This window comes from Mus pahari, chromosome 22, assembly GCF_900095145.1.
Source record: "Mus pahari chromosome 22, PAHARI_EIJ_v1.1, whole genome shotgun sequence".
NCBI classification, from domain to species: Eukaryota; Metazoa; Chordata; class Mammalia; order Rodentia; family Muridae; genus Mus; species Mus pahari.
This window is the reverse complement of record NC_034611.1, coordinates 6351030-6365514: the sequence shown is the minus strand read 5'-3', so window position 1 is coordinate 6365514 and position 14485 is coordinate 6351030. Positions and strand designations below refer to the sequence as shown.

The 14485-nt window shown below is 39.6% G+C and overlaps 1 protein-coding gene across 1 annotated transcript in view; it reads left to right on the top strand.

Annotated features, from left to right (window-relative positions):
* Prex2 (phosphatidylinositol-3,4,5-trisphosphate dependent Rac exchange factor 2) overlaps positions 1-14485 on the top strand; it is a 300320-nt gene that overhangs the window by 170316 nt on the left and 115519 nt on the right. The window contains exons 23-25 of the mRNA XM_021221903.2: positions 714-875; positions 10220-10442; positions 10946-11153. Of these exons, the coding sequence (XP_021077562.1) occupies positions 714-875; positions 10220-10442; positions 10946-11153 (593 nt within the window). The remainder of the gene's footprint in view (positions 1-713; positions 876-10219; positions 10443-10945; positions 11154-14485) is intronic.

Genomic DNA, 14485 nt, shown 5'->3' with positions numbered 1-14485 from the left:
CTTCCTTCCTTCCTTCCTTCCTTCCTTCCTTCCTTCCTTCCTTCCTTCCTTTTTTTTCTCTCTCTCTTTCTTTCTCCCTCTCTCTCTTAATAGAGTGCAAATAGGCATTAATAATAAAAATAATAATACCAGGAAAAGACAAAATAGTCAAAACAAAGTGAATAAAGGTGAAGACAAAGCAGCAGGAGCACATGGAACACGCATTCTCACACACAGAAAGTTCATTCAAACCAAACCACAAGCTGTAATACATAGGTGAAAGATCTGCAAGCAAAAATAAGTGTATAATGCCTATGGGAAGCATTGTGATCACTTTCATTATTCAGCCTTTCATCAGGCAGTTTGATGGCAGTGTTTGCTGCGGCCTAAGTAAGAAGGATATCAATGCTTTCTCTTTGTTGTTGTTATTATTATTGCTGTTGATCAATTGAGGGGGAAAGTAGTCATAGTGAGTGTTTGAGGCGATGTTCAGGAGATGTGTACCTACATCAGAGTGAGCTGATTGATCCAACAGGAAGTCTTTGAAGTCTCCTTGGCTCCCTGAGCAGGCTTTAATCATCCAAAGATGGTGAAATCTGAGATTGCAAACAGAGAAGTCAGTTTATAGACTCATGGAACTAAACTTGGGCAACTGCAATGCTAGCTTATGAAAATTATATGTGATCGTGTTTGAAGTCCCCTTTCTCTTCTTTTGTGTGTATTTATCACTACAGATTCTAGAAGCCCTAGCAAAAAGTGATGAACATTTTGTCCAAAACTGCACCAGCCTTACTTCTTTGAATGAAGTGATCACCACTGATCTTCAGAGTAAATTCACCAGCATGTGCAATGAGAGAATCGAACATGTGTGCCACAGAATATCCAGCTATGGGAGGGTAAATGGTCTGAATTTACACGAACTTGTTACTGAAGTTATTGCTTTTAAGTATCATCCTAATCAGACTCCAATATCTTCTTTAATATGTGTTATGGATTTATGTCTTGAAATAACATTTATATCATTTTCTTGGTCAATTATTTGTTGCTATAAGAAAGTGCGTGAGGCTAAGTAGGGTTTTGTTTGTTTGTTTGTTTGTTGTTTTGTTTCCTTCAAGATCTTTTTCACATATACTATGGTTTCCAGTGTTGTGATTTTATGGGATTTCTGTGCATATTCATGTGTGTGTGTCCTGTACCTGTATGTGTTTGTTGTTTCTTTGACTCTTTTTCTCATGATAGTTTACATATTTCATGTTATTCTGGTTTGTTTGATTTTATCTTATTTTCTTTTTTATTATTTTCTTTTACTTTTTTAGATGCTTATTTGTATCCTAATGTCAAAGAGAGAGAGAGAGAGAGAGAGAGAGAGAGAGAGAGAGAGAGAGAAAGAAAGAAAGAAAGAAAGAAAGAAAGAAAGAAAGAAANGAGAGAGAGAGAGAGAGAGAGAGAAAGAAAGAAAGAAAGAAAGAAAGAAAGAAAGAAAGAAAGAAAGAAAGAAAGAAAGAAAGAAAGAAAGACAGGGTGTGAATTTGGATTGGTAGGGGGTATCTAGGAGGAGTTGGGAAAAGATACTGTAATTAGAATATATTGTATAAACGGTCTTTTTCCAATAAAAACTAACAAACAAATGAGGGAAAAGTAAACAAACAAAAGTGACCTATGAAAATAGAGTCCCAGATTTTATATAGTTATTAAAACTGAGTGCTGTGTCTGCCCTTCTGCCTCATGATAGCCTACCCGAAAAGGGAAGTAATCTCCTATATTATCAAATTCCCCGTGATGGCCATGTACGCATGACTGTCCTATTTAAGGTTATTATTACTGTGATGAAACACCATGACCAGAAACAACTTGGGGAGGAAAAGGTTTATTTGACTGTTCATCATGGAAGGCAGTCAGGAAACTATTGGAACTCAAATAGGGCAGGAATCTGGTTGCAGGACTCAAAGCAGAGACCATAGAGGGGTGCAGCTTGCTAGCTTGCTCCCCATGGTTGCTCAAACTTCTTTCTTATAGAACCCAGGGCCACCAGATCAGGGATGACAACACTCACAATGGTCTGCACACTTCCCCATCAATCACTAATTAAATAAAATGCCCTACAGAGTGGCACATATAATCTAATCTTATGTTAGTAGTTTCTCAACTGAGGTTCCTTCCTCTCAGATGACTTTAGCTTGTGTCAAGATGGCATCAAACAGTCTAGAACAATAGACTTTCTTAGACTCATTTTCTAAAGGAGATCTTTTCTACCAGTTTTTTTCAATTTTGCAGAATTCATATTTGAATAGTGTGTTTACAGCATACCCATCCCTCACTCCCCCATGTTTCCCCTCCTCCATCTCAAATTTATAATCCCTGCCCCCACTGTGTGTGTGTGTGTGTGTGTGTGTGTGTGTGTGTGTGTGTATGTGTGTGTGTGTACTACTGAGCCCATTTGACCATGCTTGTATGTACATATGATTATGGCTGATGTTTCTGGGTTGGATAATCTATCATGAAGCTTGTTCTTGGAGATAATTGTTTCTCTGTCTGCAACCATTAATTGCCTATAGCACCCATTAATGGTCATAACTCTGTGAAAGTTCTCCCATGCACATTGTTTAAGCAACCATATTGTTGAGTGTAACTATCCCTGTCATGTCTAGAACACACTATCTAGCAGTAGATTTCCTGTTCCTTTAGCTCTTAGAGTCTTTCCTCCCTCTTTTCTTGGATGTTCCTTGACTCAGCGATGTAGAAGTTACATTGTATATTTACCAATTAAGGCTGGGTACCCAAGGTCACCGTTCTGTTCATTTTGAGCAATTGTCACACCAGGTTTTGTAGAGGCAACACCAAGAAGTTTCACAGGTAGTACTCATAGATAGGCCTCTGCAAAGAATTAGTGACAAAGAATGGATTTTTTTTGTAACAGATAATTTCAGTGCATAGGCTCTATGTTCCATAATGGAATGAAAGCATTTTTTTCTAAGATAGGCCAGGAAGGAACGGGAAATACTGGCATGGTCCTACATGTTGTCAATAGAGGCACAAGAAACAGCTACTTAATGATTCCTGTCCTCTCACACTTAGCACCTAATTAAAAAGAAAGACCAAGATAGATAAAGTGAGCATAGCCATGTCATTTTCACCAGCTAGGAGACCCACCAAGGGGCCAGAACACCCTAGCTACACACATCTGGCTTGTCTGAAGTGCTGTCTAGAGCTCTGTGGCACACAACCGTTTTTGTCTATCTATTAGAGGCATCAGGCAATGTGTGAAACAGTTTACAGAATTATTTTACATTTGTATATGTATGCGAGTAAGTAACTGCAAAGGCCAGAAGAGGTTATTAGGGTCCCAAAGTGAATTACAGGGTGTTGTGAGCTACTGATGAGTGCAAGAATCTGAACTTCCATCTTCTAGGAGAGCAGCAAGGCCTCTTAATAGCTGCACCAACCTCTCCAGCTCACTATATATAAAATCTTACTAATTGGTGCAGTGAGATATCATTCCCTGCTTCATTGATAAAGTCATTGAAGTTCTGAGTTGTCAGGGAACTTGCTCAGTGGTGCACAGCTGGTAAGGGCACTGGGGTTTGAAGCTTGCTATCTTTTTATTCTTTTCTAATAGTTGCTCTTATTTACTTACCTACCTTTGATGCCAGGTTATCTTAGGCAGTTTATATATTAAGCAGTATGGTTCAGATTATAAGAACAATATGATTTTATAAAAAACAAATCATTGGTTTGAATAGTCAACAGTTGTAGCTCTTATACTACGAAGACATGAAAAGCAGAATGTGTGTACTGGCTGGTTTTGTGTGTCAACTTGACATAAGTTAGAGTCATTAGAGAGGGAGGAGCCCAGTTTAGGAAATGCCTCCATAAGGTATTTTCTCAATTAGTGACCAACAGGAAAGGACACAGACAGTGGTGGGTGGTCCTGGATGCTATAAGAAAACGGGCCAAGCACACCATGTGAAGTAAGCCAGTTAGCAGTACCCATCCATGCCCTCTGCATTAGCTCCAGATTACAGTCCTGCTTGAGTCCCTGTCCTGACTTCCTCTAATGATGGGCTATGATCTGGAAGTATAAGCTAAACCCTTTTCATCCCAACTTGCTTTTTGGTTACGGTGTTTCATTGCAGCAATAGAAACCCTAACAAAGACAGCACTCAGGAGGTACATGCAGAACAATCTCTAAGTTTGAAGTTAATCTAATCTATACAGTGGATTCTAGGCTAGCCAGGTACGCAGTGAGACCCTGTTCCGACAACAGCTGACACAGTACAAAGGCATCTCAGAGTGACAGGGAGGAGAAATGTCATTCAAGTACAAAATGAAACTGGACTAATTGATGGGGAAGATATACTATTGCATGGATTAGGATTTTAGTTTGTAGTCATCAGAAAGGAATGAAATCACATTTTTCTTGTGAGTGTTTGGCTTAAAATAAGGCAGTGATATAAGGTGTTCTTGGGTAAGAGCCCGAATGGAAATGCTGCTAGTCTTTTCTCCGTGCATAGATGTAAGTTGGTAGTGACCTAGAATGGGTGAAAGCTCAGGAGATGAAAGATGGAGAGATCAACCCTGACTATGTGTGGGCAGCAACATGCATGCATATAATGACTTGGTTATGGAGGACTGAGGTTCTGTCATTTCTCATTTTCTACAATATAATAATAGATATATACTGAGGTAAGCGGTGTGAGTGCAGGGGGCTCAGAAGCTTATCATGCCAAGATGGTGAAGATTATCGGTACATCACATTGGTGTGTTTAAAGTATATTGCCTTTATATAGAAGCAACTGAGGTACTGTGACATCTTAAGGTAGATATGGCCAGCTTAATAGGCAGAGATCACAGATGATAAAAAGTTTCTCATTCAATTATAGACTGTATAGTGGTATGTGTCACTGCCTGAGTGTCAAAGCTCTATGCATGCCAAGTCTTGTCCCACTTTTACATCTAGGAGCTAACTCTTGCCTCAGGTCATATAGCTGGGGAAATAACTGAATTGTCTCTCAATTACATTTATTGTTAATCAAGAAACATCTGGTCTGGTAAGGCCTGAGTACTGTGTAAGCTGTGCTCATTGTCATCTCAATTGGCTATAGCAAACTTAAAAGAATTGGCTTTTTCATTATAGGAAGATGCAAGGTTAGCCCCAAAATGTCTACAACCCCTCCATTTTGAATGGGAGGTTGATAATTCTAGTAGTTTATAGCAGATGAGTTCAGTGTGTCTATCAAGTTCATAGTAACAGAAACCACAGACTTTGTGCGCAGAGTCTTACTTTCCACATACTTATTTTGAAACTATTATTAGCAACAGTTTTTTTTTTCTTCCAAGTGAAAGCTTCAACGTGCTTCTTGTGAAATAAAAAGTATCCTTAGAACTCATGGATCAGTGTTTGTTAGCTATCATCGGAGAGACTCCGTCCTGAAGTAGATGGGAAAAAATGCAGAGACCAACAGCCAGATATTACACTATTACAGAGAGAGAGAGAGAGAGAGAGAGAGAGAGAGAGAGAGAGAGAGAGGAGAGAGAAGCGGATAGGAGACACAGAAGAACAGTGAACATTCAGCCCTAAATGGACTCTCTCATTTAAATCCCTCCCCCCGGAGCTCAGGGACCCCCTTAAAAGGAGGAGGAGGAACACATTTCTCTAAATCAACTGAGCAAAGCTCATATGAGCTCACTGAGACTGAAATGGATGTGCAGGACACGGGTCTACACCAGGTCTTCTGCACGTACTGCTGTGGCTTCTAGTTTCATGTTTTTCCGGGCTCCTTGAGTGTGCAAAGCAGCGCATCTCTGATTATGTGCCCTCTCTGGAGCTCTTTTCCTTCTGTAGATTTAGCTTGTCCAACTTTGATATAATATTTTGGTTTATCTTATTGTATTTCATTTTGTTATATTTGAAAAGAATGAGCTGGGCAGTGGTGGCGCACGCCTTTAATCCCAGCACTTGGGTGGCAGAGGCAGGCAGATTTCTGAGTTCTAGGCCAGCCTGGTCTACAGAGTGAGTTCCAGGACAGCCAGGTCTACACAGAGAAACCCTGTCTTGATAAACCAAACAAACAGACAAAAAAAGAATGAATGAAGACCCAGCTACAAGGGTAAAGGCTAACAGCCGAAGGGAGAGGGAAAGCACGTTTGCTCCAATGGAATGTCACTAGACATATCAACTACTTCATAGCCGACCTCATATTCAGGAGGCATCCACCAGCCTACGTTCTCCACAGTTTTTCTCCGTGGGTGTTTTTAATTTGATTACACTTTGGTGGATTTTGTTGTTGTTTGCATGTTTTATTTTGTTGTTTTGGGTGTTTTATTTTGTTCTCTTGTTTTAGATGGGCCTTTATTGTTATATTGGGGTTTTGATTTTTGAAAAAGGACTTAAAGTTAGGCAAATACTGAAGGGGAGATGATATGGATGGACTTAGGGAGGGAAAACATGGTCAAAATATATTTAAACTTAAAAACTTTTAGGTAATAATAATGAAATGTATCAATGGAAGCTAAAGATCTTAGGCTGGCTTTTCTTGGTTCTGATTCTAAACATTTCAGGTTTTAAAACTTAAGAACCAATCAATTGTAATAGTTGTTATAGCCTGAGATTGTGAGGTTTCCCACGGGCCCGTGTATGAGATAAGACTGGAGCATCCTGGACAACTGAATGAATCCTGAGCAGGAATTTATTCTCTGTGTAGCAGAATTGCGATTGGTTCAGGTAGAAAGCTATGCCTCGCTTTAAGGACACACTTTTCTTACTCTGTGCTGAGATCCCTTCCTAGTAACTACAGTCACTGTCCTGGTTGAAATAATGAGCCATGTTGTGAGTGTCAGCAGTTTTTCATAAGCTTCCTAGAGGTACTTCTTGTTTGCCTAAACATATCACAAGAATTGGAAAGCTTACTTTGAATTTTTCTTCTACTTCATGTGCTACATGTAAGTAATCCTCAAACTGACACATGGATTTGGTGAAATTATATGTAAATTTCTACACCCTCCTTCTCTAAGAGGACAATCTCCTATAAATTCTTCTTCCTAACTCTGTGGCAAAGCAGTTTACACTTAATTGAAATGGGAGACACCTGCCTAGTAATAATTTACTTTTGGATTAGTTAAATGACTGTATTGAACCTAAACACGGATTAGCTTCCAGAACATAAAATACCTGAAGAACTGTTTGTTCCTGTCAGTTCACAAGTATTGCTTTGTTGTCACCTGCTGTAACAACATGCCTTCCCTTGCCCTGTGCCACTGCTTTTGGTTCTTTCATCGCCTTCCTGGAAGGAGCTAGTCAGATCCCTCAGGGTGCTATTCCCAGCACTCTAACTGGGCTTAGATTCCTGCCCTGTCAAAGAAATGGCTAGATTTTAGTCTAAGCCCCTGGATCTATTCTCCTTACTACTTACTGTTCAACAGCTGACCTTGAACCTCCTCCCCCCCACCACCCTTTTTAAGCAGATCTGTGCAACTTAGAGCTTGTTTCTCCTTTTCCTCTGCCCTTTCCATTGGCTGTCTCCAGGGCTCAGCACTTGGTGTTCTTTCATTCTGCCTCCTAGGTGATCTCAGTTTTCTGGTCTACCGGCTACTCCACATGAGGCTAACAAACATCTCAACCCTTACATGTCTCCATTTTCTTTCTTTCTTTCTTTCTTTCTTTCTTTCTTTCTTTCTTTCTTTCTTTCTTTCTTTCTTTCTTTCTTTCTTTCTTTCTTTCCTTCTTTCTTTCTTTCTGTTTAAGATTTATTTATTTATTATATGTAAGTACACTTCAGACATTCTTCAGACCTTCCTTTTCTTCTCACTCTGGCCTGCTCACTTGCTATAGCATTCTTCAGACACCCCAGAAGAGGGCATTAGATCTCATTGCAGATAGTTGTGAGCCATCATGTGGTTGCTGGGATTTAAACTCATGACCTTCAGGAGAGCAGTCAGTGCTCTTAGCCACTGAGCCATTGCTCCAGCCTATGTGTTTTTAACAAAGTCCCCATCCCATCCCTCACAATGTTCCCTGTCCTGTGTCTCCTCTGTCTCAGGCTTACACCATCTTTCCACATCCAGTATCAACCAACTGCAGATCAAAAGCATTTTGAAAAATAAAATAAAATATCATAAATTTAAAAATGATTTACAACACATTCTTCTATAGCATTTATATTGTTCTAGATATTATAGAAGCGATGTAAGGATGATTTTAACATTGCATAAGGACTGATATTGTTCTGTAAGAAAAAAATGGTGCCTGTTAAGCCTTTTAGCTTCTTTTGATCCCTGGAACCCACATGGTAGAAGGAAAGTACTGAATCCTGCAAACTGTCCTCTGACTTCTGAATGCATACAAACACACACACACACACACACACACACACTCACATGCACATGAGTAAATGCAAAGGTTAAAATACAAAACCATATCTAAGTGCTATGCCACTTTATATAGGAGATTTAAACATCGTTGATTTTCACTACCCTGCCATATCCTGGAAGCAAGCCCCTGCAGACTCAGATTCTAATTTATCAGTAAATAGGTAAAGGTAACTATGACTTTAGACTTTGCTGTTCCACAGTAGGCCTAATTTCTCTCCTTCACAGATCACCCAGATCAGAACATCTCTTTATTGAAAATTACCAAATTTCTCTTGGGAAAAAAGAGCTTTAATCCTCCATTCCTGGTAAATGTGGTGTTTTATTTAATATTGCTACAATGTTAGGCAGGTTGGAGTTTGTTAACACATGGCACAGAGTATATTCTTACAGATGCACCACAGTTGGTTCATAATCCTAACCTTCCTTCTTTTAAGACTCTTTTTTTTTTTTTCTGAAAGTTGTTACTGTGGAGTCCAGAGGGCTAATGTCTGGATATACACTTTTGTATCCAGCTGTGTAGTACCTGGGATGAAGAGAAACTCTTGTCTGTGCCTTCCTCCTGAGGTTATCTGCTTCAATCCAAGTTCTGATGCTGTAGTAGTGTACCATGGAGACGTACCAATGAGAAGGAGTTGCTATTCAGCTCACTATGCTACATGGACGTCTGATCAACATCTGACAAGGGCCTGCCTGCTGCGTTGTCACATGAGCAAGGGTGTTGTCACATGAGCAAGGGTGTTGTCACATGAGCAAGGGTGTTGTCACATGAGCAAGGGTGTTGTATTGAGACAGAGGGTGTGTCATGGAAGACAGAGACACAGATTTAGATCTTTCCCCAGAACAACATGCCAACGTGTTCTTCATCTCGACTGCCTGAGCGCGAGCGAGAGAGTTATTCCTAATTATGAGGAAGGCTATAGGTGCCCTATAATTTGTAACCAGGGAAATGGAGGCTGGCCTAGAATTCAAAGAAGTTTCCTGATGACTTTCTACATCCCAAAACTGCTGAAGAGAAAATGTCTGACAATGAATAAGAAAAATCTAGACATAACCAAAAATCTCATAGAAAGCCTAGAGTGAGTGGGTAATGTATGAGCAGAACTATGTTCACATCAGAAGGAGTTTGGGAGCAAGGGGAGAGAGTGTTTTGAAGTAAGGGGAAGCATATGCAGTGGAAGCAGAATGTTGACCTCATAGACGACAGAAGGAACATATGGAATCCATTGGAAACTTTCTGCAAGTTTAGGGTAGCCATACTTGGAAGTCACAGATAATTTGAGTGGCAATTTATCGTTAATGGTGTGAAAGCAGAATATACAACCCACCTATAAAGCTCAGTCATCTGGCAGAAAGTATGGGAAGCCCGGACATCCTGCCACTCCGGGCCAACCCCTCTGCAGCTTGCTGCTGGGTCTGCACTGACTCCTGCTTTGCATGACTTTCTGGTGGTGCTGGGATAATCCCATATTCTACCCTTGACCACCTACAGCTAGCTATACTGTTTTACTGACTTGCCTAGTTTTAAAACTCTGTTTCCTGTTCCAGGGTGCCTTCTAGCAAGTCTTCTTTTACGCTCTCTCAGCTGCTGGGACCCATGGGTCCAAGTTCTGTGAAGTTATATGTCAATGCGGCTCATTCTAACATCTAGATACTCACCCTTCCAGTGTCAGCTGAGCCATATACAGTTGCTGCCTATTGACTTTGCTTTATTTGGATATTTGGGTTTTGAAACAAATTCTAACATTACAATCTATTCTTTCCTTGGTTGTGTAGATGTGCCTTACGTTTCCTTTGATTTTGTTAGGAAGCATACATGTGAGATGTCTGAGTCATTGCTGTGAGTTTAACTGGTTCCCACTTCTTTAACTTGCAGTTCTCCCGGGTGCTGAAGAACAGAGCCTGGCCCACTTTTAAGCAGGCCAAACCTAAGATCTCCCCACTGCACAGCAGTGATTTCTGCCCAACCAACTGCCATGTCAATGTGATGGAAGTTTCTTATCCAAAAACATCAACTTCCCTGGGGAGTGCCTTCGGTGTGCAGCTAGATAGCAGAAAACATAATTCTCATGATAAAGAAAATAAATCTGCGGAGCCAGGTATTTTGTCAAGTCATGAATATGAATTTAAAAAATGTATAGCTAGCTATGCCTGCATAAAAGTTCGTAGATTCCCAGTGTGCAAGGAAACCAATGTTTTCATAAGGAAAGGATTTGGGGCTATACTTGCTTAGGTTATTTCATATACATATATAAAACCAGTTGACACTTTCAGTATTTCCCTTGAAGAAGGGCAATTGCTTTTGCTTTTCTTATGTAGGTGGCTTCTCTTGCTGTGAAAAGTTCTTAGCAACCTGAAATGATTCTATAGCTTTGAGAAGAGTACAGGAGGTGCAGGAGGAGGGTGCAGGAGGCTGCTGTGAATCTTTGCAATAGGACAATTAACTATATTTATAGGCTTTAATAACAATGCCTCACAAGTTTTAATTTCTGAATTAAGTTTAACATTGAATTGGCATTTTATTATACATGACCTTGGGCTTCTAAAATGTGCTGGACTCCATAAGCAGAAGTGAAATGATGGAATGATTTCAACTCCTCAGGGAAACTGAGCCCCATGGTGTATATTCAGCACACAATCACAACCATGGCAGCCCCTTCGGGCCTGTCGCTGGGACACAAGGATGGGCATGGCCTCCGGTATTTGCTGAAAGAAGAAGACTTAGAAACTCAAGATATCTATCACAAACTCCTGGGCAAGCTCCAGACTGCACTGAAGGAGGTAGAGATGTGCGTCTGTCAGATTGATGAGTAAGTATGCTATGCTGTGCACAGAAGTTTGCCAAAACAAAAGAGTTATGCAAGGCATTGTGTTTCAAAAATATGTTCATTATTGTGAGAATTTTTTTACTGACCATAAAGATCTTTGCCATTATAAATGCTATAAAATGACAATTCATGTGGATAGGAATGTTAAATAATCACTTAATTTCAAAAGAAGGAATGACCCGAGAAGGACACTAAGTTTTATTATAAAACATTACACTAGCCTGTGATCAAAGTTGGGCCCACTGCACGAGTCTGTAGCCCCAGCTACTTATGGAGCCAAGGCAAGAGGATCACATGTTCAAGGGCAAACTGTGCTACATAGGGATCTGAAGACCAATCTGGGCAACTTAGCAAGACCTGTCTCAAAATATCAATTGATAAAAAGGCCCTGAAGGGTATAGATCAGTGGCAGAACATTTATCTCCATGCATGAGACCTCTTGTGCAATTCCAATTACCAAACAGGTTCACTTAAAAGTGTCCTCAGAGGGTATGGCCATTTCCTTGTTGTCCTCTATTTTACATTTCAGGAAACAATATTTGAGTATTTCTTTTGCAGAGATGTCCATATGCAGTATACAGTATAACATAACAAATTCTTAGCATATATTAAATGAATTAAAGCAAAACTATGTGTTTCTAAGATAAATTCTTTTTTCCTATTCTGATTGAACTAATGGACCAATAATTTGGAGGCAGTTCACAAGCTCCTTTGTAACCAGACTCATTGACTTTTTTGTTTGTTTGTGTGTTTGATGCTTAGGATGCCTGTGCTCCACAGGGTAGCATGCCAGATTCTGTGTGTGACTGTGGCTCCATCTAGCAGTTCAGTACCATGGAGAAAAAGTGGGTTTTGGAAAAGTTCAATTTCTCAGGCACAGAAGTAAATGCATAATAATGGTGGTAGTAGTAGTAGTAGAAATAAATTTCAATATATTGAAAATATAGAAATTAATAAGAAAAGTAATCATCATAGTATAGAATATGCTTGCTTGTGTTTTCAAGGAGTGGATATTATTCAATATATTTAGACCTGATGAGATTCTGAAAGTTATATAGAGGCCCTTATCCTGTATGCTTTGTGAAGCTATTGAATTGCTAGCAGATGTGAAGTAAATACTTTCCACACACACATCATCCTGCAGTTCCATAAACAGCTCTGCTTAGATGCTTAGATCCCTCTTTAGCAGGATTCCTGATTTACACCTAATGTTTGGATGCAGGTCTTTGCATCTGTTTCCATCAGTTTCTGGATGAAGCCTCTCCGATGACAATGGGTTAAACATCAATCTATGAGTATAGCAGAACATCATTAAGAATCATTCCATGGGACTGGGAAAAGGTTAATAATCATTTCATGGGGCCCAGAGGTGAAGAACAGTGCATGTTCTTCCAAAGGTCCTGAGTTCAATTCTCAGCAACCACATGGAATAGAATATACCATGTGACTCATAACCATCTATAACATAATCTGATGCAGGCACCCATACACGCAGAGCACTGTCTATAATAAATGAATGAATCTTTAAAAAAAAAAACCAACAACAAAAAAGAATCATTCCATATAGCTTATTTTTATTTTTGTCATTCATGTTTGGTTATATTCTAGGTCTCTGGCTTTTCCAGCCTCTGGTCCTGGTCCTGGCCTCTCAGGCAATGTTAGGTGTGAGCTCCCACTGGTGGCATGGGTCTCAAGCTGGGCTAGTCATTGGTTGGGCACTCTCTCAATTGTGCAGCACCTCTACCCCAGCATGTCATGTACGCAGATTCATGTTTCCCCCAGTTGAGTTCTTGTTGCTACTTAGCTTCTCTGGGACTGTGGATTGGAACCCGGTTAGCCTTTTCTTTAAGCAAATGTACATTTATAAGTGACTATATACAAGGCTTGTCTGTCTGTGTCTTGCTTCCCTCACGCAGGATGATTGTTTTCTGGTTCCATCCATTTGCCTACAAATGTCATGGTGTTATTTCTTTAATAACTGAGTAATGCTGCACTGTGGAACTATAACCCATTTTCTTTATGTATTCTTCAGTTGAGGGACATTTAGGTTGTTTCTAGTTTCTGGTTATGATGAATAAAAGTACTGTGATCATAGTTAAGTGTCCTTGTAGTAGGATGGAGCTTTGAGGGTATGCCCAGGAGTGATATAACTGGGTCTTGATGTAGATAGATTCACAATTTTCTGAGACTTTGATTTCTTTTCCAAATTATATCTCCTTGATCTTCAGTTTTCTTACTGCTCTAACTAAGACTTCAAGTACTATACTGAGGAGGTGTGGAGACAATGGGCAATTATTTATTTATTTATTTATTTATTTATTTATTTATGGTCCAGATTTTAGTGGAATTGCTTTTAATTTCTCTCCATTTAAATTTATGTTGGCTATGTGATTGCTGTTAACTGCTTTCATTATATTGACATACATCATTATATCCAGAATTTCTCCAGGATTTCGATCATGAAGCAGTATTCAATTTCTTCAAAGTCCTTTTCTGTAATGAATAAGATGCTCATGCAGTTTTGTCTTTAGCTTATATATATGGTGGATATTTGTAGATTTATATATGTTGAACTACCCCTGAGAATTTTTTATCTGTGTTTATAAGGGAAATTAGTTTATAATTCCCTTTTTTGTTGGGTCTTGATGAGGTTTGGTTATCAGGTTGGGGCCTCATAAAAATGAATTGGGCAGTGTTCCTTATGTTTCAATATTGTGCAATAATTTGAGGAGTATTGGCATTAACTGTTCTTTGAAATTCTGGTAGAATTCTGTGCTAATACCATCTGAATTTGGGCTTGTTTTTTGCAGGGGGCATTCAATAGCTGCTTCTATTTTTGTAGGTGTTACAGTGCTGTTTAAATTCTATCAAATCTTGATTTAAGTTTGATAAGTAGTACCTATCGGGATAATTATCCATTCTTTTAGATTTTCCAACTTGGGAGAGTACAGATTTTTTTTCATTTTTATTATTATTATTTATTATTATTATTTTCTTTATTTACATTTCAAATGCTATCCCGAAAGTTCCCTATACTCCCCCGCCCCGCCCCTGCTCCCCTACCCACCCACTCCCACTACTTGGCCCTAGCCTTCCCCTGTGCTGGGTCATAAAAAGTTTGCAAGACCAAGGGGCCTCTCTTCCTAATGATGGCCGATTAGGCTATCTTCTGCTACATATCCAGCTAGAGACACGAGCTCAGTGGGTAATAGTTAGTTTATATTGTTGTTCCACCTACAGGGTTGCAGCCCCCTTCAGGTCCTTGGGTACTTTCTCTAGCTCCTCCATTGGGGACCCTGTGTTCCATCCAATAA